General features: G+C 50.8%; 1 protein-coding gene across 1 annotated transcript in view; it reads left to right on the top strand.

The window, feature by feature from the left end:
• Window positions 1-427: 427 nt before the first annotated feature.
• dlc (deltaC) overlaps window positions 428-22519 on the top strand; it is a 46286-nt gene continuing 24194 nt past the window's right edge. Inside the window, exons 1-6 of the mRNA XM_072490310.1 lie at window positions 428-731; window positions 1840-2091; window positions 2347-2404; window positions 4164-4421; window positions 5960-6020; window positions 10318-10618. Of these exons, the coding sequence (XP_072346411.1) occupies window positions 681-731; window positions 1840-2091; window positions 2347-2404; window positions 4164-4421; window positions 5960-6020; window positions 10318-10618 (981 nt within the window). The 5' untranslated portion in view covers window positions 428-680. The remainder of the gene's footprint in view (window positions 732-1839; window positions 2092-2346; window positions 2405-4163; window positions 4422-5959; window positions 6021-10317; window positions 10619-22519) is intronic.

Raw genomic sequence — 22519 nt, 5'->3', positions numbered from 1 at the left:
CACTCCCAATCCAAACTCAATCCCGGGTTTCTCTGCTGTTGTGAAACTTTTTTGCAGAGTTACAAATAAAAGAATGGAAATCTTGATTTATTTCCATGGACCCGGCAGCAAAATTGGGCTTTAAGTTGTTGGGGTTTGTGGAGAAGGACAAACTTTGGAGCAGTTTGACTTGTGTGCTGGACAAGATCAAGGGAGCTGCTCGCCAGCCTGGGCGTTACTGAACCGGGTGCAAGCTGCAACTTCAGGTTTAAATGTAAATGTTTTACTCTCTTCCCCCTGCTGGCTTTACAGCTCTCTCTCTCTCTTCCTCTCCCTCCCTCCTTCCCGGTTTCCCTCTGAGCTTTTATTGATTCGGATCAGTGAGACTGCTGCCACAATGATTGACGGAATCTCACACCCAGTCCAACTATATATAGGGGAGGAGCTGGACTACGTTTCATTCATATCACAGCAGCAGAGGCACACACACAGACAGAGAGCGAGAGAGGAGCTCTGCCGGGCACTGTAACAGGAGAGAGTCCAAACTGCAGACACCAGGGGCAGGAGCAAGACAACGTCTCATTGCCAGCTGCTCAGATCGAAGCACTACTCAACAAAATCACATTGTGTGTGTCATTTTAAAGACTAATCTCAGCAAGCTCTGGATATTTCTCCTGCCTCCTATCGCTGGTCGGTTCAGAATGATTCCAGTCCTCCTCCTTTACATTGTCTTCACATTTCCTTTGCCCCAGGTAAGTTCCAAACTAACTCTGCAATTCTGTCTTCATCCCTCCTGTTTCTTTTAGTGCCCGCGTCCCCATTTCTGTTTTATATTTTGTGTCTTGTGTGTGTGCAACATTTGTGTCTCTGCGTGGTATTTATGTTTTGTGTCTGGAATATTTGCGTGTGTGTAATATTTCTGTGTGTGTGTAATATGTCTGTGTGTAATATTTTGGTCTGTGTGTAATATCTTGGTCTGTGTTGTAATATATTTGCGTGTAATATCTTGGTCTGTGTTTTAATATATTTGTGTGTAATATCTTGGTCTGTATTCATTTGTGTGAAATATTTTGGCCTGTGTGTAATGTTTTTGTGTGTAATATTTTGGTCTGTGTGCAATATTTCTGTGTGTAATATTTTGGTCTGTGTGTAATATTTCTGTGTGTAATATTTTAGTCTGTGTGTGATATCTCTATGTTAAATTTTGGTCTGTGTAATACTTTGGTCTGTGTGCCTGTAGTATTTTTGTGTGTAGTATTTTGGTCTGCATGCGTAATATTTTGGTCTGTGTAATATTTTGGTCCGTGTGGTAATATTTTGGTCACTGTGTGTCATTCTTTGGTCTGTGTGTGCTATTGTGGTCTGTGTATGTAATACTTTGGTCTGTGGAATATTTCTGTGTGTAATATTTTGGTCTTTGTGTAATATTCCTGTGTGTAATATTTTGGTCTGTGTGAAATATTTCAGTGTATCATATTTTCGTCTGTGTGTGTAATATTTCTGTGTGTAATATTTTGGTCTGTGTGTGTAATGTGTGTGTGTGTAATATCTGTGTGTGTAATATTTTGGTCTCTGTGTGTAAATATGTCTGTGTGTGTGTAATATTTATGTGTGTAATATTTTGGTCTGTGTGTGTAATATTTTGGTGTGCGTGTAATATTTCAGTCTGTGTGCAATATTTTGGTCTGTGTAATACTTTGGTCTGTGTGTGTAATATTTTGGTTTGTGTAATATGTTTGTGTGTGTGTAAAATTTTGATCTTGTGTAATATTCTGATCTGTGTGTGATATTTTCGTCTCTGTAATTTTTTTCTCCTCGCCCTCTCTTTTCATTATCCCCTGTCTCCTCGTTGCCTTTCAGACCTCCTCCACCGGTATCTTTGAATTGAAAGTCCACTCATTCACAAACCGGCAGCCAGAGCTGACCATGGGCTGTCAGAGGGGGCTGCGGTGTGGCCGATTCTTCCGGGTCTGCCTCAAACATTACCAGGTGAACATCTCCTCGGAGCCCCCCTGCACTTACGGAGCGGGGACCACTCCGGTCCTGAGGCCAGGGAGCGACTTAGTGCGGGACAGTGATCCCATCCGCATCCCCTTTCATTTCACCTGGCCGGTGAGTACCACCTTTAACTGCAGTCGGGATCACTCACTGCCACTTTGAAGGAGGCTGAAATGGGTTCTGTTTTGGAGTTTGCGTCTAGGTTCAAATGAAAGTCTTGACTGCACGTTTATCTGCTTTCAGTTAAAACTTTGCAAGTTAACTGGGTGTGCCTCACGCAGAAAGAGGGCTGGGGTTCATTGTCATAGTGTTTGAGCTGTCTGTGTTCAATTGCCAATTTGGACATTTTTTCTCTCTATATTTTTACAGGGAACATTCTCTCTCATTCTGGAGGTGTGGAATGCAGAATCGGACGAAGCCAGTATTGGTAATCTCAGTTCAGAATATTTTTACTAGAGGGCGCCTTGAGCTACAAACCAGCCTTATTTCCCAACTCTTTGTTTAAAATAACTTTAGAGTGCCCAATTCTTTTTTTCCAATTAAGGGACAATTTAGTATGGCCAATCCACCTACTCTGCACATCTTTGGGTTGTGGGAATGAGACCCACGCAGACACGGGGAGAATGTGCAAACTCCACACGGACAATGACCCGGGGCCAGGATAGAACCCGGGTCCTCGCACCATGAGGCAACAGTGCTAACCACTGAGGGGGGCGGCAGTGATCAAATCTGGGTTCTCGGCGCCGTGAGGCAACAGTGCTAACCACTGGAGATGGGGGGGGGGGCGTGATCGAACCCGGGTCCTCGGCACATGAGGCAGCATTGCTAACCACTGGGGGGGGGGACCAGGATCGAACCGGGTCCTTGGGACCATGCGGCAACAGGGCTAACTACTGGGGGCCGGGATCGAACCCGGGTCCTCGGTGGCGTGAGGCAGCAGTGCTAACCACTGGGGGCCGGGATCGAACCCGGGTCCTCGGCGCCGTGAGGCAACAGTGCTAACCACTGGGGGCCGGGATCGAACACGGGTCCTCGGCGCCGTGAAGCAACAGTGCTAACCACTGGGGGCCGGGATCGAACCCGGGTCCTCGGCGCCGTGAAGCAGCAGTGCTAACCACTGGGGGCCGGGATCGAACCCTGGTCCTCGGCGCCGTGAGGCAGCAGTGCTAACCACTGGGGGCCGGGATCGAACCCGGGTCCTCGGCGCCGTGAAGCAACAGTGCTAACCACTGGGGGCCGGGATCGAACCCGGGTCCTCGGCACCGTGAGGCAACAGTGCTAACCACTGGGGGCCGGGATCGAACCCGGGTCCTCGGCGCCGTGAGGCAACAGTGCTAACCACTGGGGGCCGGGATCGAACCCGGGTCCTCGGCGCCGTGAAGCAACAGTGCTAACCACTGGGGGCCGGGATCGAACCCGGGTCCTCGGCGTCGTGAAGCAACAGTGCTAACCACTGGGGGCCGGGATCGAACCCGGGTCCTCGGCGCCGTGAAGCAGCAGTGCTAACCACTGGGGGCCGGGATCGAACCCGGGTCCTCGGCGCCGTGAGGCAACAGTGCTAACCACTGGGTGCTGGGATTGAACCCGGGTCCTCGGCGCCGTGAAGCAGCAGTGCTAACCACTGGGGGCCGGGATCGAACCCGGGTCCTCGGCGCCGTGAAGCAACAGTGCTAACCACTGGGTGCTGGGATCGAACCCGGGTCCTCGGCGCCGTGAGGCAACAGTGCTAACCACTGGGGGCCGGGATCGAACCCGGGTCCTCGGCGCCGTGAAGCAACAGTGCTAACCACTGGGGGCCGGGATCGAACCCGGGTCCTCGGCGTCGTGAAGCAACAGTGCTAACCACTGGGGGCCGGGATCGAACCCGGGTCCTCGGCGTCGTGAAGCAACAGTGCTAACCACTGGGGGCCGGGATCGAACCCGGGTCCTCGGCGTCGTGAAGCAACAGTGCTAACCACTGGGGGCCGGGATCGAACCCGGGTCCTCGGCGCCGTGAGGCAACAGTGCTAACCACTGCACCACCGTGCCGCTCCATTTATTTCCCAATTCTTGTTTGTCTCTCTCCTCACCTCCTCCTCCATCCCCGGGTCTGCCAATATCTCAAACGACCTTCCCCACCCCCCTCCTTTATTGTTTTTTTCACTCCTGTTTTGTTGCTTTTTTTTTGTGCATGTGTATCTGTACAGATGACCCAGAGAATCTGATTAGCCGCCTGGCCACTGGGCGGCGCCTGGCCATCGGGGAGGACTGGTCCCAGGATGTCCAGACTGGGGGACAGAGTGAGCTCCGCTATTCCTATCACGTGATGTGCGCGGAGCATTACTACGGTGAGGGTTGCTCTGACTACTGCCGCCCCAGGGACGACACTTTCGGACACTACACCTGCGACGAGAGCGGGAGGAGGGTCTGCTTGGCCGGCTGGAGGGGGAACTACTGCTCTGAACGTAAGGCTTGAGAATCCTCTCAATAACATTGCCCACTCCTTAATGGGGGGGGAGGGGGGGGGGGGCGGTCATTGTCCCCAAGTCGAGAAGGGATTGGGGCTTTAAAATGCAACTTCCTTCAAATATATATTTAAAAAGTGCATTCTTTCTTTTTGCAAATGCAATTTTCAGGATAAATTCTTGAATTTCAAATTGAGGGTTAAATTTGAACCCAATTTAAATTTGTTTATTATTTTTTGAATTTCATAGTGAGGGTTAAATTTGAACCCAATTTAATTTGGGGGATTATTTCTTGAATTTCAAATTAAGGGTTAAATTTGAACCCAATTTAAATTTGGTTGTTATTTTTTGAATTTCAAATTAAGGGTTAAATTTGAACCCAATTTAAATTTGTTTATTATTTTTTGAATTTCATAGTGAGGGTTAAATTTGAACCCAATTTAATTTGGGGGATTATTTCTTGAATTTCAAATTAAGGGTTAAATTTGAACCCAATTTAAATTTGGATATTATTTATTGAATTTCATATTGAGGGTTAAATTTGGCCCCAAATTAATTTGGGGGATTATTTCTTGAATTCCATATTGAGAGTTAAATTTGAACCCAATTTAATTTTGAGGATTTTTTCCTGAATTTCAAATCGGGGGTTAAATTTGAACCCAATTTAATTTTGAGGACTATTTCTTGAATTTCGAGTTGAGGGTTAGAAATGTATCCGATTTAAATTTCGGGATTATTGCATGAATTGAGGGTTAAGTTTTAACCTATTTAATTTTGAGGACTGATTCACGTTGACGGATAGTTTTATTCTGCAAATATCACACCAAAATTGCACCTCCCTTTTATAATGTAAGGGAAGGGGCGGATTTGAGGGTTAAAATTCAGGATGTGAATTGAGTTTGAAGGGTTTGATACGGGGGGGGGGAAGGTTTTGGCAGAAGGAGGTGTGTGTGTACATATACATATATAGAAGGGGATTGATTGAATGCGTATCAATGGAAGCATATGTCGGTCTGGTTAACATATTCAAGTGTGTTAATACAGACCCAGCCCCCTCTTCTTCTGGACACCACAAAACCATCTGACACACGGCAGCTGAGGAATTAAATTTGAATAAATCTCACCACATTTTAAAGAGGCTCATTGTAGAGGGGGAAAGAGAGAGAGAGAGGGTGCATACGAGTGCAAGAGCATGTTGGCATAGACATTTAATTCGTCAGTCTCGGTTGTTAGCACGGGGTGGGGGGGGGCTTTGACTCCCATGTCGTCCCCTGTTTTGAGCCTCCTTTATCCTCGGCTACTTAGTGTCCACAGAGAATGGGTTTGATTATCGCAGATGAGGGCAGTCAGACAGCCTCAATGTGTCCACATTGTTCAGGAGTTCTGTCTGGGAGGAGCCAGCTGCCCTGAACAAAATGCCAAAGAACTTGACAAATTATGCAGATATATGTGTGTGTGTGCATCTCTCCTAAAAAAAGTTATCTTTTTTTCCTTCCCCCTCACCCACTGCAAAAAACCCCAAACCATTTGTTTAACAGCCATCTGCTTGTTGGACTGCACTGATAGTTATGGATACTGTGAACGACCAGGAGAATGCAAGTGAGTTAAGATTTGATTGTTCAACTTTTGTTTCTCCACCCCCCGCTGTGGGGGAACCCACAGAGCAGTTGGGTGTTACATTGCCGGAGGGTGGAATCACTACGATGCAGAAGGGGGGGGGGGGCATTCGGCCCATTGAGTATGCACTGGCCCTCCGGAAAGAGGTACCCAGGGCCCACTCCACTCCCGCCCCTCATCCCTTGTAACTCCACTGCACCTGTAACTCATAGAATTATCATAGAATTTACAGTGCAGAAGGAGGCCATTCGGCCCATCGAGTCTGCACCGGCTCTTGGAAAGAGCACCCTACCCAAGTCAACACCTCCACCCTATCCCCATAACCCAGTAACCCCACCCAACACTAAGGGCAATTTTGGACACTAAAGGGCAATTTATCATGGCCAATCCACCTAACCTGCACGTCTTTGGACTGTGGGAGGAAACCGGAGCACCCGGAGGAAACCCACGCAGACACGGGGAGAACGTGCAGATTCCGCACACAGACAGTCGCCCTAGGCCGGAATCGAACCAGGTTCCCTGGCGCTGTGAGGCAGCAGTGCTAACCGCCGTGCCACCGTGGCGTGACAATCCTGGTCATTGAGTTCGACTCTTTGGTCATTTTTACTGATATCCACTCAGAGTCATAGAATCACAGAAAAGCCCTTCTGCCCATCAGCTCAAATCGACCAACAACATTTACTCTAATCCAGTGTTTTTCAAACTTTTTTTCCGGGGACCCATTTTTACCAACCGGCCGACCTTCGCGACCCACGCCGGCCGACCTTCGCGACCCGCGCCAGCCGACCTTCGCGACCCAGGCCGGCCGACCTTCGCGACCCAGGCCGGAAGACCTTCGCGACCCACGCTGGCCGACCATCGCGACCCACGCCGGCCGACCTTCGCGACCCAGGCCGGAAGACCTTCGCGACCCACGCCGGCCGACCTTCGCGACCCAGGCCGGCCGACCTTCGCGACCCACGCCGGCCGACCTTCGCGACCCAGGCCGGCCGACCTTCGCGACCCAGGCCGGAAGACCTTCGCGACCCACGCCGGCCGACCTTCGCGACCCACGCCGGCCAACCTTCGCGACCCATGCCGGCTGACCTTCGCGACCCGCGCCGGCCGACCATTGCGACCCACGCCGGCCGACCTTCGCGACCCGCGCCGGCCGACCTTCGCGACCCACGCCGGCCGACCTTCGCGACCCACGCCGGCCGACCTTCGCGACCCGCGCCGGCCGACCTTCGCGACCCACGCCGGCCGACCTTCGCGACCCACGCCAGCCGACCTTCGCGACCCGCGCCGGCCGACCATTGCGACCCACGCCGGCCGACCTTCGCGACCCACGCCGGCCGACCTTCGCGACCCACGCCGGCCGACCTTCGCGACCCACGCCGGCCGACCTTCGCGACCCACGCTGGCCGACCTTCGCGACCCACGCCGGCCGACCATCGCGACCCACACCGGCCGACCTTTGCGACCCACCATTTTCTCTTACCTTGCTTGTTGCGACCATATTTAAAAACTGTGGCCGCACTGCGCATGCAAGCCCGATTGCGTGTGGATTTGCACGATCGGGAGCGCCGCGACAGACGGCTCCGCGACCCTCCCGACACCCGCCCGCCCCGGGTTTGACAATGCCTGCTCTAATCTACACTACTCCCACCTCCTAGCCCTTGGCCCATAGCCCTGAATGTTACAGCATTTGAGGTGCTCTTCCAAGTACTTTTTAAACATTGTAAGATTCCCTGTCACAACTAGCCTCCCCGACAGTCCATTCCAAACTCCCACCACCTCCACAATGTTCTCAAATCCCCTCTGAACATAGAACATACTGTGCAGAAGGAGGCCATTCAGCCCATCGAGTCTGCACCGACCCACTTAAGCCCTCACTTCCACCCTATCCCCGTAACCCAATAACCCCTCCTAAACGTTTTGCTCACTAAGGGCAATTTATCACGGCCAATACACCTAACCTGCACATCTTTGGACTGTGGGAGGAAACCGGAGCACCCGGAGGAAACCCACGCACACACGGGGAGGATGTGCAGACTCTGCACAGACAGTGACCCAGCGGGGAATCGAACCTGGGACCCTGGTGCTGTGAAGCCACAGTGCTATCCACTTGTACTACCGTGCTGAACCTTAAAATTCTGCCCCCCTTGTTACTGACCCTTCAACTAAGGGGAGCAGCTGCTCCCTGTCCACCCTGCCCATGCCCCTCACAATCTTGTTCACCTCGATCAGGTCCCCTCTCTGCCCTCTCTGCTCCAGAGGAAACAACCCGAGGTTCTCCAGCCTCTCTTCAGAGCTGAAATGCTCCATCCCGGGCAACATCTTGGTGAATCTCCTCCGCTACACTCCCTCCGGTGCAATCACATCCTATAGTGCGGTGACCAGCACTGAACACAGGACTCCAGCTGTGGCCTGTGCAGCTCCGACATAACCTCCCTACTCTTATTTAAAAATAAATAAATTTAGTGTACCCAATTCATTTTTTCCAATTAAGGGGCAATTTAGCGTGGCCAATCCACCTAGCCTGCACATCTTTGGGTTGTGGGGGCGAAACCCACGCAAGCACGGGGAGAATGTGCAAACTCCACACGGACAGTGACCCGGGGCTGGGATCGAACCTGGGACCTCGGCGCCGTGAGGCAGCCGTGCTAACCACTGCGCCCACCGTGCTGCCCCTACCTCCCTGCTCTTACAATCTATGCCAGGACTGATAAAGGCAAGTTTCCCGTACGCCTTCTTAACAATGCTATTCACCTGCCCTTCCGCCTTCCGGGACCTGTGGAGAAACATCCCAAGCTCCCTCCGTTCCTCTGAACGAGCTAGTTTCTGGCTTCGGAACCGCCAAATAGTTAAAAATCGAACTCAGATTCTCAAAATAGTCTGTTCCCTGGATTCTCTCTTTTCTTCCCTTCCCTCTTTCGCGGGATGGGCCGGGCCCAGCATCTGTTGCCCATCCCTAATTGCCCTTGAATTGAGTGTAACGCTCGGCCATTTCAGTGGGGCAGTTAAGAGCCAACCCCATTGCTGTGGGTCTGGAGTCACATGTAGGCCAGACCGGGGAAGGACGGCAGATTTCCTTCCCTAAAGGGGAAATTGGTGATGTTCTGGGCCAGGGTGTAGAGAGCCCCAAAGTGTATCATGGAGTTCACCTGACCCACAACTTTTACTAGATTGTGGTATGGGGAGCACACGGCCCACTCTACAGGTGTGGGACAGCAGAAATGGAAAAGTATTTTTTAAAGCAAAACAATGTTTATTCTATGAACTCAAGTTAACCTTTTTAAAATATACAGTGAACATCTTAGCAACCATCAATTCAAATACAACCCCCAAAGAATACAACACTAAGTAATCCATTAAGCTTTCCTTGTGACATCCATAAGACTTAAAACACCTTTTACCAGAAGCACATCAGGTTAAAGTCACTGCTGTTATTAATTTTAAATCACCAGGATCGTCTTTAGATTACAGAGAGAGATTCATGCACCTTCTGGCTGTGACTGCAGCTATCCAGCTCTGAAAACGAAACTAAAACACCCCCTGCAGCAAACAGCCTAAAACGAAAGTAAAAAGCTGACAGACAGCCCACACTCTGACACCACTGATAAGCACCCATTTCTTAAAGGTACATTTCTCAAACACCATTTTCTTAAAGGTACTCTCACATGTACAGTGAACCAGCTGGGTTTTTACGACAACCCAGGATAGTTTCAATGTCGCCATTACCGAGACTAGCTTTCAGTTCCAGATTTTGTTTTGAAATTAACTATTAATTAATCATGGGATTTGAACGCATGTTACCAGGGCAGTACTCTGGGCCTTGGGATTACAAGTAGATTACCACCTCACTAATACAGGAACACATTCGTTCAACCACCCTAACTCTGGGATATTTGATGTAACTGCCTATACATGTACAAGTTTAAAAAAATAAATTTAGAGTACCCAATTCAATTTTTGCCAATTATAAGGGGCAATTTAGCGTGGCCAATCCACCTACCCTGCACATCTTTGGGTTGTGGGGGCGAAACCCACGCAGACACGGGGAGAATGTGCAAACTCCACACGGACAGTGACCCGTAGCCGGGATCGAAGCCGAGCTCTCGGCGCCATGGGGCAGCTGTGCTAACCACTGCGCCGCCTTTTGATTTGTTATTTTACAGGTGCTGTGTATTTACAATATATTTTGGTTTTGTTCCTCTTCCATTAGAAACTGCTGTGATTGGCGATGGTTTAAACAATTTGCCTCCTTTACCACCGCCTTCCGCTTCTCCTCCCCCAGGTGCCGCATTGGCTGGCAGGGCCGTTTCTGCGATCAGTGCATCCGATACCCGGGCTGCCTCCACGGGATGTGCCAACAGCCTTGGCAGTGCAACTGCCAGGAGGGCTGGGGTGGCCTCTTCTGCAACCAGGATCTCAACTACTGCACCAACCACAAGCCGTGCAGGAACGGCGCCACCTGCACCAACACCGGGCAAGGCAGCTACACCTGCACCTGCAAACCGGGCTTCAGCGGAACCAACTGCGAGATCGAGGTCAACGAGTGCGAGAGCAACCCTTGCAAAAACGGAGGGAGTTGCACGGTAGGTGCCCGTCCAAGCGATTCGCTGCCCACGCTCGGTTCAATGCTCACTCCCCCGCCACCATTTCCTCGCTGAACGTATTGTGCCCCCCACCCGCCCCCCCCCCCCCCCCCCCCACCACCCCACCCGCAACTAATTCTGTTAACGCCCCCGAATATACTGCGATCACGCTGGAAAATAAATGTTCGTTGCTGCTTTGTGGGAGCTTGCTCTGGGCAGATTAGCTTGGCTCCATGACAACAGTGGCTGGATTCGCACCCCCCCCCCCCCCCAAAAAAAAAGCGCTTCATTGGCTGTGCACTCTGAGACTGTGAAAGGTGCTATAGAAATGCAAATCATTCTTCTCTTCTGTTCCTGCGACTAGTCTGTGCCTGGTACGGAGCGCTCCGCTTCTACCTGCAATGGTTTAGCGCCTGACATCTTTCTCTCCTGTGCTGGACACCATTGTCCCTCTCGTGAGTTGTAACTGAGCTCACTGTAGGTCTGGGCTCCTGCTGTGCGTAACGCTCTCCTGTGGGCTGTGTTTGGGTAGTTAAGGTCGGTGCATCAGAGAATCACAGAATTAGAAAATCCCTGCAGTGTAGAAGGAGGCCACTTTGCCTATCGAGCCTGCCCTGATCCTTTGAAAGAGCACCCTGCCTAGGCCCAATCTCCCGCCCAATCCCTGTATCCCCACCTCACCTTTTGGACACTAAGGGGCAATTTTATCATGGCCGATCCACCTAACCTGCACATCCTGCACCCGGAGGAAACCCACGCAGACACAGGGAGAAGGTGCAAATTCCACACGGACAGTGACCCAAGGCCGAAATTGGACCCGTGAGGCAGCTGTGAGGCAGCAGTGCTAACCACTGTGCCACCGTGCTGTGCTCGAAGTCTCAGCTTCCATTCCTGGTCTGGATTGGTGAGGATTGGGAAGAGACAGGGTCCAAGCCAGCTGGTGAAGTACCAGGACACCTTCGCTGAGAGAGTTCATTGACTTGCTCGGTCTCACAGCTCTGCTCGCACTTAACCCCAGTGTCCCAGCTCTCCCTTAGTCATACGCTTTTTAAAGGAAAAAAAATAAACTGATTGACAAAGCAACGGTCCTTTGAATAAACAAAAATAAAACTTGCAAAAGAAAAGTTGTCGAATTAAATTAAAATGTCATTCCCAGGGCTGACGTTACACTTCAGCCCCTGTGGGGCCTGCCAAGCACGGGAGGTGTGAAGTGTCCGGTTTCCTCCCACAAGTCCCGAAAAAGCGCTGTTAGGTGAATTGGACATTGTGAATTCTCCCTCTGCATACCCGAACAGGCGCCGGAGTGTGGCAACTAGGGGATTTCCACAGTAACTTCATTGCCGTGTTAATGTAAGCCTACTTGTGACAATAATTAAGATTATTATAATGGCCCTGACCCCCCTGGGTGAGGGAACTCTGCTCATGGCCTCAGTCCTTCGATCACCTTTCTGTTTGAAAGTACATGTGCCCACATGCATCGCTAACTTGGCCCCAGAATTTGATCGCACCGACGCTTTCAGGAGGCGGTGAAGGGAACAGTTACATGAGATGTAGCTTTGCTGTTATCATGCTGCCTGGAAGCAGATAGCCCAGAGCTCAAACCTCGGACCTCCCTGATCTGTACCGTAGACCGTTTAAGTTGAACAGGAAGCTTCAGAAGACAATGTGATCCACTGACTTGCCGTTTCCTTTGTCGGAATTGTTGCAGGGATTTGCAAATACGTTCAATATGATTACACTTAAAAACATGCGAGTTGCGCCTTTTGTGTGAATTGAGATTCCTGGACAGCAGGTTGTAAAATTCAATTGTCCTCGAAAAATAATTACTGCAGAATTCCTACAGTGCGGAGGGAGGCCATTCGGCCCATCGAGTCTGCACCGACCCTCTGAAAGAGCCCCCTACCGAGGCCCACTCCTCTCCGCCCTATCCCCGTAACCCCATCTGACCTTTGGACACTAAGGGGCAATTCATCACGGCCAATCCACCTAACCCGCACATCTTTGGACTGTGGGAGGAAACCGGAGCACCCGGAGGAAACCCACGCAGACGCGGGGAGAACGTGCAGACTCCGCACAGACAGTGACCCAAGGCCGGAACCAGAAAGCAAGTTATTTCTATTATTCCGGGTCTTAGTTCGACAAAGCAAGGCCGCATCCTCCAGTAGAATTTTCTCAGTTAAACCTGCGGAGGACCATTGACCCCGTGACAAACTCTGTATCTTCACCATTGAGTCTTCATCATTGAGTCTACCCCCTTTCTGGTCACTGTCTCTGGTTAAGGTCCACCGTTCGAAGAGCATTAACTCCTTTTTACGGTTGTCTGACTCGAGCCCCACCCTATCCGAGATTCCGATTCGATGCCCCCCACCATCAACTATTCCAAAGCTGGCGCGGCATGTGGCGCAGTGGTTAGCACTGGGACTGCGGCGCTGAGGACCCGGGTTCGAATCCTAGCTCTGGGTCACTGTCCATGTGGAACAACATCGTACATCGAACTGTACAGCACAGTACAGGCCCTTCGGCCCACAATGTTGTGCCAAACTAGTCTGAAACTAGGATCAAATCAACCTACTCCCAATCACTCGAGTGCTCTCCATATGTTTATCCGATAACCACTTGAAAGTTCCTAAAGTGTCCGACTCCACTACCATAGCTGGGAGTGCGTTACACGCCCCATCCACTCTCTTAAGAACCTACCTCTGACATTCCTCCTATATCTTCCACCATGATCCTTATCGTTATGCCCCCTTGTAACAGCTACATCCACCCGAGGAAATAGTCTCTGAACGTCCACTCTATCCCTCTCATCATCTTTTACACCTCAATTAAGTCACCTCTCATCCTCCATCACTCCAATGATAAAAGCCCCAGATCCCTCAACCTTTCCTCATAAGACCCACCCTCCAAACCAGGCAGCATCCTGGTAAATCTCCTTTGCACCCTTTCCAATGCTTCCACATCCTTCCTATAATGAGGTGACCAGAACTGCACACGATACTCCAAATGTGGTCTCACTTGGGTCGTGTGCAGTTGCAGCATAACCCCGCGGCTCTTAAACTCAATCCCCCTGTTAATAAACGCTAACACACTATAGGCTTTCTTCACGGCTCTATCCGCTTGGGTGGCAACTTTCAGAGATCTATGGACATGAACTCCGAGATCTCTCTGCTCCACCCCATTCTTCAGAACTCTGCCGTTAACCCTGCAATCCATATTCAAATTTTTCCGACCAAAACGAATCACCTCACACTTATCAGGGTTAAACTCCATCTGCCACTTTTCAGCCCAACTCTGCATCCTATCAATATTTCTTTGCAGCCTACAACAGCCCTCCACATCATCCACTACTCCACCAATCCTGGTGTCATCAGCAAATTTACTGACCCACCCTTCAATTCCATCATCCAAGTCATTGATAAAAATCACAAATAGCAGAGGACCCAGCACTGATCCCTGTGGTACACCGCTGGTAACTGGGCTCCAGGATGAAAATTTACCATCTACCACCACCCTCTGTCTTCTATGTGATAGCCAGTTACTGATCCAATTGGCCAAATTTCCCTCTATGCCATGCCTCCTTACTTTCTGCATGGGCCGACCATGGGGCACCTTATCAAACGCCTTACTAAAATCCATGTAGACGACATCAACTGCTCTACCGTCATCTATGTACTTAGTTACCTCCTCAAAGAATACAATCAAACTTGTGAGGCAAGACTTACCCCTCACAAATCCGTGCTGACTATCCTGGATTAAGCTGTATCTTTCCAAATGATCATAAATCCTATCCCTCAGGACCCTTTCCAATAATTTACCTATGACCGAAGTGAGACTAACCGGCCTATAATTCCCAGGGTTATACCTATTCCCTTTCTTGAACAAGGGGACAACATTCGCCCCTCTCCAGTCTTCTGGCACTATTCCTGTAGACAGTGAGGACATAAATATCAAAGCCAAAGGCTCTGCAATCTCATCCCTCACCTCCCAAAGAATCCTAGGATATATCCCATCAGGCCCAGGGGACTTATCTATCCTCAGGCTTCTCAAACTTTCTAACACATCTTCCTTCCGAATATCTCCCTCCTCCAGCCTACCAGCCTATATCGTACTATCCTCCTCAACAACATGGCCCCTCTCCTTTGTGAACACTGAAGAAAAGTATTCATTTAGGCCTCTCCGATATCTTCAGACTCCATGCACACGTTCCCACTACTGTCCTTGACCGGCCCTAACTTCACCTTGGTCATTCTTTTATTCCTCACATAAGTGTAAAAAGCCTTGGGGTTTTCCTTGATCCTACCTGCCAAGGACTTCTCATGCCCCCTCCGAGCTCTCCTAAGCCCTTTCTTGAGCTCCTGCCTAGCTATCTTGTATCCCTCAAGTGCCCTAACTGAATCTTGTTTTCTCATCCTTACATAAGCCCCCTTCTTCCTCTTGACAAGACATTCAACATAGAACATAGAACATAGAACATTACAGTGCAGTACAGTCCCTTCGGCCCTCGATGTTGCGCCGACCTGTGAAACCACTCTAAAGTCCATCTACACTATTCTCTTATCGTCCATGTCTATCCAATGACCATTTGAATGCCCTCAGTGTTGGCGAGTCCACTACTGTTGCAGGCAGGGCATTCCACGCCCTTACTACTCTCTGAGTAAAGAACCGACCTCTGACATCTGTCTTATATCTATCTCCCCTCAATTTAAAGCTATGTCCCCTCGTGCTAGACATCATCATCCGAGGAAGAAGGCTCTCACTGTCCACCCTATCCAATCCTCTGATCATCTTGTATGCCTCAATTAAGTCACCTCTTAACCTTCTTCTCTCTAACGAAAACAGCCTCAAGTCCCTCAGCCTTTCCTCATAAGATCTTCCCTCCATACCAGGCAACATTCTGGTAAATCTCCTCTGCACCCTTTCCAATGCTTCCACATCCTTCCTATAATGCGGAGACCAGAATTGCACGCAATACTCCAAATGCGGCCGCACCAGAGTTTTGTACAGCTGCAACATGACCTCATGGCTCCGAAACTCAATCCCTCTACCAATAAAAGCTAACACACCGTACGCCTTCTTAACAACCCTCTCAACCTGGGTGGCAACTTTCAGGGATCTATGTACATGGACACCGAGATCTCTCTGCTCATCCACACTGCCAAGAAACTGAATTACCTCACACTTTTCTGCATTAAACTCCATTTGCCACCTCTCAGCCCAGTGCTGCAGCATATCTATGTCCCTCTGTAACTTGTAACATCCATCCGCACTGTCCACAACTCCACCGACTTTAGTGTCATCTGCAAATTTACTCACCCATCCTTCTACACCCTCCTCCAGGTCATTTATAAAAATGACAAACAGCAGTGGCCCCAAAACAGATCCTTGTGGTACACCACTAGTAACTGGACTCCAGTCTGAATATTTCCCATCAACCACCACCCTTTGTCTTCTTCCAGCTAGCCAATTTATGTTCCAAACTGCTAACTCACCCTGAATTCCATGCCTCCGTATTTTCTGCAGTAGCCTACCGCGGGGAAACTTATCAAACATTTTACTGAAATCCATATACACCACATCAACTGCTTTACCCTCATCCACCTGTTTGGTCACCTTCTCAAAGAACTCAATTAGGTTTGTGAGGCACGACCTACCCTTCACAAAACCGTGTTGACTATCTCTAATCAAATTATTCCTTTCTAGATGATTATAAATCTTATCTCTTATAATCCTTTCCAAGACTTTGCCCACAACAGAAGTAAGGCTCACTGGTCTATAGTTACCGGGGTTGTCTCTACTCCCCTTCTTGAACAAGGGGGAAAACATTTGCTATCCTCCAGTCTTCTGGCACTATTCCTGTAGACAATGACGACATAAAGATCAAAGCCAAAGGCTCTGCAATCTCCTCCCTAGCTTCCCAGAGAATCCTAGGATAAATCCCATCTGGCCCAGGGGACTTATCTATTTTCACACTTTCCAGAATCGCTAATACCTCCTCCTTATGAACCTCAAGCCCTTCTAGTCTAGTAGCCTGAATCTCAGTATTCTCCTCGACAACATTGTCTTTTTCCTGTGTGAATACTTACGAAAAATATTCATTTTGCACCTCTCCTATCTCCTCGGACTCCAAGCACAACTTCCTACTACTGTCCTTGACTGGCCCTACTCTTACCCTAGTCATTCTTTTATTCCTGACATATCTATAGAAAGCTTTAGGGTTATCCTTGATCCTACCTGCCAAAGACATCTCATGTCCCCTCCTGGCTCTTCTTAGCTCTCTCTTTAGGTCCTTCCTAGCTAACTTGTAACTCTCGAGTGCCCTAACTGAACCTTCATGTCTCATCTTTACATAAGCCTCCTTCTTCCTCTTGACAAGTGTTTTGACTGCTTTAGTAAACCATGGTTCCCTTGGTCGACCACTTCCTCCCTACGTGACAGGTACATACTTATCAAGGACACGCAGTAGCTGTTCCTTGAACAAGCTCCACATTTCCATTGTGCCCATCCCCTGCAGTTTTCCTCTCCATCTGATGCACCCTAAGTCATCGCATCATAATTGCCTTTCCCCCAGATATAACTCTTGCCCTGCGGTATATACCTACCCCTTTCCATCACTAAAGTAAACATAATCGAATTGTGGTCACTATCACCAAAGTGCTCACCTACCTCCAAATCTAACACCTGTCCTGGTTCATTACCCAGTACCAAATCCAATATGGCCTCGCCTCTCGTTGGCCTATCTACATACTGTGTCAGGAAATCCTCCTGCACACATTGGACAAAAATGGACCCATCTAAAGTACTCGAACTATAGCGTTTCCAGTCAATATTTGGGAAGTTAAAGTCCCCCATAACAACTACCCTGTTGCTTTCGCTCCTATCCAGAATCATCTTTGCAATCCTTTCCTCTACATCTCTGGAACTTTTCGGAGGCCTATAGAAAACCCCTAACAGGGTGACCTCTCCTTTCCTGTTTCTAACCTCAGCCCATACTACCTCAGTAGACGAGTCCTCATCAAACGTCCTTTCTGCCACCGTAATACTGTCCTTGACTAACAATGCCACCCCTCCCCTCTTTACCACCTTCCCTGCGCTTACTGAAATATCTAAACCCCGGCACCTGCAACAACCATTCCTGTCCCTGCTCTATCCATGTCTCCGATATGGCCACAACATCGTAGTCCCAGGTACCAATCCATGCTTCAAGCTCACCAACCTTATTCCTGATGCTCCTCGCATTGAAGTAGACACACTTCAAACCACCTTCCTGCCTGCAGGTCCACTCTTGTGACCTTGGTACCTTCCTCAGTACTGCACTATCCTCAACTTCCTGAACTCCAGCAACGCTATCTCCTGGACTACAAATCAGTTTCCCAGCCCCCTGCCAAATTAGTTTAAACCCCCCAGAAGAGCTGTAGCAAATTTCCCTCCCAGGATATTGGTGCCCCTCTAGTTCAGGTGTAACCCGTCCTGTTTGTACAGGTCCCACCTTCCCCAGAGTGTGCTCCAATTATCCAAGTAACTGAAACCCTCCCCCCTACACCATCCCTGTAGCCACGTGTTTATTTGCACTCTCTCCCTGTTCCTCACCTCGCTAGCACGTGGCACCGGCAACAAACCAGAGATGACAACAAGGTTTGTCCTGGCTCTCAGCTTCCACCCTAGCTCCCTGAATTCCTGTTTCACATCCCCGTCCCTTTTCCTACCTATGTCGTTGGTACCGATGTGTACCACGACTTGTGGTTGCTTCCCCTCCCACTTAAGGATCCTGAAAACACGATCAGAGACATCACGGACCTTGGCACCCAGGAGGCCACACACCAACCGTGAGCCTCTATCGTTGCCACAGAACCGCCTACCTGTACCTCTAACTATAGAGTCTCCAATAACTAATGCTCTCCTCTTCCCCCCTTCCCTTCTGAGCCACAGGGACAGGCTCAGTGCCAGAAACCTGGTCACCGTGGCTTGCTTCTGGTAGGTCCTCCTCCCAACAGTATCCAAAACGGTCTACCTGTTATTGAGGGGAACAACCGCAGGGGATCCCTGCACTGACTGCTTCTTCCCCCTCCTTTTAAACATCACCCAGCTACCTTCATTCTTAGGAGTAACTACATCCCTGTCGCCTCTATCGATAACCGACTCTGCCTCCCGAATGATCCTCAGTTCATCCAGCTCCAGTTCCCTAACACGGTCTTTGAGGAGCTGGAGATGGGTGCATTTCCCGCAGGGGAACTCAGCAGGGCCACTGACGGTGGAGTTTGCACATTCTCCCCGTGTCTGCGTGGGTTTCGCCCCCACAACCCAAAGATGTGCAGGGTGGGTGGACTGGCCACGCTAAAGTGCCCCTTCGAACTAATTTGGGATTCGAACTCGGGACCCCAGAGCATTACCCCCGGGTCTCTGGATTCCTGGTCCGGTCACAATGCCCCTGCGCCACCTCCTCCCCCAAGATCTGAGATGAATAGATTTTTGGTAATAAAGGGTCATAGAGTTGCAGCACAGAAAGAGGCCCCCCGACCCACCGTGTCTGTGCTGGCCATCAAGCACCTATTCTAATCCCATTTCCCAGCACTTGGCCATAGCGTTGTCTGCGGTGGCGCTTACTTTTAGATGCCTGTTAAATGTTGTGAGGATTCCCGCCTATACCTCAAACTCCCACCAGCCTCTGGGTAAAAAGGTTTTTCCTCACATCCCCTCTAAACCTCCTGCCCCCTTACCTTCAATCTCTGCCCCCTGGTCACCGACCCCTCCACCAAAGGGAAAAGTTCCTTCCGTTCGACCCTATCTATATCCCTCATAGTTTGGGATGTGGAGTCAGGTCAGCTTTGATGTCATTGAATGACAGAACAGATCGAGGGGCTGAATGGCCGACTCCTGTTCTTATGTATCCTCACTTGTGACAACCAGCACCTCTGTGTTCACTGACCTGTCTTGGCTCCTGGGTGGGGGGGGTTCAACAATGCACCCATTTGATAAATCTCATCCCTGTGTTCAAATCCAGTCAAGGCCTCTTCCTTCCCTATCTCTGAAGCCTCCTCCAGCCCTCCAATCCTCCAGGAGCCCTGCCCATTTCCCCGGCCCTGGCTTCTTGCATATCCCTCACTTTCTGTAATTGTGGCGATGGTTTTGACAAGCTCTGGGATTTCTTCCCTAAGCCTCATTCCTTCTTGTTTCTTTGCGACCCTCTAAGCTTTTGATCACAGTGGTTAGCACTGCTACCTCATGGCTCCAGGGACCCGGGTTCAATTCCGACTTCGGGTGACTGTAGATTTTGCACGTCCTCCCCGTGTGTGCGTGGGTTTCCTCCGGGTGCTCCGGTTTCCTCCCACAGTCCAAAGATGTGCCGGTCAGGTGGATTGGCCGTGATAAATTGCCCCTAGTGTCCAAAGGTTAGGTGGGGGGTTACGAGGATAGGGTGGAGGCGTGGGCTTAGGTAGGGTGCTCTTTCAAGGGCGGGTGTAGACTCGATGGGCTAAATGTAGGGACTCCATGATTCTATGATCTCTCCTGATATCAGGGTGGCACAGTAGTTAGCACTGCTGCCTCATGGCGCCGAGATTCCAGGTTCAATCCCAGCTGTCCGTGTGGAGTTTGCACATTCGCCTCACATCTGCGTGGGTCTCACCCCCACAACCTTGGGTAGGGTGCTCTTTCCAAGAGCCGGTGCAGTCTCGATGGGCCGAATGGCCTCCTTCTGCACTGTAAATTCTATGTTAATCTATGTGCAGGCTAGGGGGATTGGCCACGTTAAATTGCCCCTTAATTGGAAAAAAAAGAATTGGGTACTCTAAATTTATATTGAAAAAACAATCTCTCCTGTTGGCTCCTTCTTGGCGTCAATTCACATCTGGGGCGGGATTCTCCGACCCCCCGCCGGGTCGGAGAATCGCCGGGGGCTGGCGTGAATCCCGCCCCCGCCGGTTGCCGAATTCTCCGGCAGCGGATATTCGGCGGGGGCGGGAATCGCGCTGCGCCGGTTGGCGGGCCCCCCCCGCGATTCTCCGGCCCGGATGGGCCGAAGTCCCGCTGCTGGAATGCCTGTCCCGCCGGCGTGGATTAAACCACCTACCTTACCGGCGGGACAAGGTGGCTCGGGCGGACTCCGGGTCCTTGGGGGGGGGGGGGGGCGCGGGGTGATCTGGCCCTGGGGGGTGCCCCCGCGGTGGCCTGGCCCGCGATCGGGGCTTACCGATCCGCGGGCGGGCCTGTGCCGTGGGGGCACTCTTTTCCTTCCGCCTTCACCACGGTCTCCACCATGGAGGAGGCGGAAGAGACTCCCTCCACTGCGCGTGCGCGGGGATGCTGTGAGCGGCCGCTGACGCTCCCGCGCACGCGCCCCACGGCAAAGTAATTTCCGCGCCAGCTGGCGGGGCACCAAAGGCCTTTTACGCCAGCTGGCGGGGCGGAAATCAGTCCGGCGCGGGCCTAGCCCCTCAAGGTGAGGGCACGGCCCCTCAAGATGCGGAGAATTCTGCACCTTTGGGACGGTGCGATGCCGGACTGATTCGCGCCGTTTTTGGCGCCGGTCGGCGGACATCACGCCGATTGCGGAGAATCCTGCCCCTGATTATGCTATGGTGATGCACCTTGGGAAATTCTCTATGTTAAGGACAATATATAATCGCAAGTTGTTATTATTGGTGAAGGCTTGAACGAGCCATCAGTACCAGTAGAATCATTGGGTGAACTCACTGGGGAGTCTTGTATAGCATTTTAAAATACGTGTGAAAATAATACTTGGGATGTTCACATGAGGCGCTGAGTTACGTGATAACTATTTAGCTAACTCTTTGATATTCATTCACGGGGTGTGGCTATGCCAGCGGTTAATGACCAGCCCTATTTGCCCTTGGCAAGGTGGTGGGTTCTGAAGTACAACTGGGTATCTTTCTAGACTATTTCAGCTGGTGTGGAGGAGTCATATGAAGGCCAGGAAGGGCAAGAATGGCAGATTTCATTCCCTAAAGAATATTAAAGAACCATTAGCACTGCTGCCTCACGGCGCCGAGGTCCCAGGTTCGATCCCAGCCCCGGGTCACTGTCCGTGTGGAGTTTGCACATTCTCCCCGTGTCTGCGTGGGTCTCACCCCCACAACCCAGCGATGTGCAGGGTAGGTGGATTGGCCACGCTAAATTGCCCCTTCATTGGATAAAAATAATTGGGTACTCTAAATTGATATTAAAAACACTCTCCTCCCCTCCGGGGGCCTGGCTGCCGTACAAACTGAACACAGTAGGAATGGACCACTCAGTCTATCCAGGTTACACTTGTCTTTCGATTCGAATCTAACTGCTCAGATGCTCGATTCCACTCTCGTAGAATAGAATCTCTACAGTGCAGAAGGAGGTCATTCGGCCCCTCGAGTCTGCACCGACCCTCCGAAAGAGCACCCTAACCACGGCCCACTCCCCCATCCTGTATCCGTAACCCAATAACCCCACCTAACCTGCACACCCTGGACACTAAGGGGCAATTTCTATCGTGGCCAATCCACCTAACCTGCACATCTTTGGACTGTGGGAGGAAACCAGAGCACCCGGAGGAAACCCACGCAGACACGGGGAGGATGTGCAGACTCCACACAGACGGTCAGCCGAGGCTGGAATTGAACCCGGGTCCCTGGCGCTGTGAGGCAGCAGTGCTAACCACCCTGCCGCCCTCCACGACGCCCCAATATCTTTGCACATTAAAAACCTACCAATCTCAGTCGCAACTTGCTCCTGATTTCCCGACGAGAGAAACTCAGCCTTTCCCACAGGCCGTGCTGCGCTTCACTCTTTGTGTGAGGGCTGAGGGGTGTCCCCCCCCCCCAGGGCAGGTTGTTTTGTTGCTGGATAACTGGGAGATGGGATTGTAGATGTTTTACCCCCAGAGTCGTCCAGAGTCAGCCAGTGTCTTAGAAA

The sequence above is a fragment of the Scyliorhinus torazame genome, chromosome 25, assembly GCF_047496885.1.
Source record: "Scyliorhinus torazame isolate Kashiwa2021f chromosome 25, sScyTor2.1, whole genome shotgun sequence".
In the NCBI taxonomy this organism is placed as follows: Eukaryota; Metazoa; Chordata; class Chondrichthyes; order Carcharhiniformes; family Scyliorhinidae; genus Scyliorhinus; species Scyliorhinus torazame.
The sequence above is the reverse complement of the archived record's forward strand: the minus strand, read 5'-3'. Positions and strand labels throughout refer to the sequence as shown.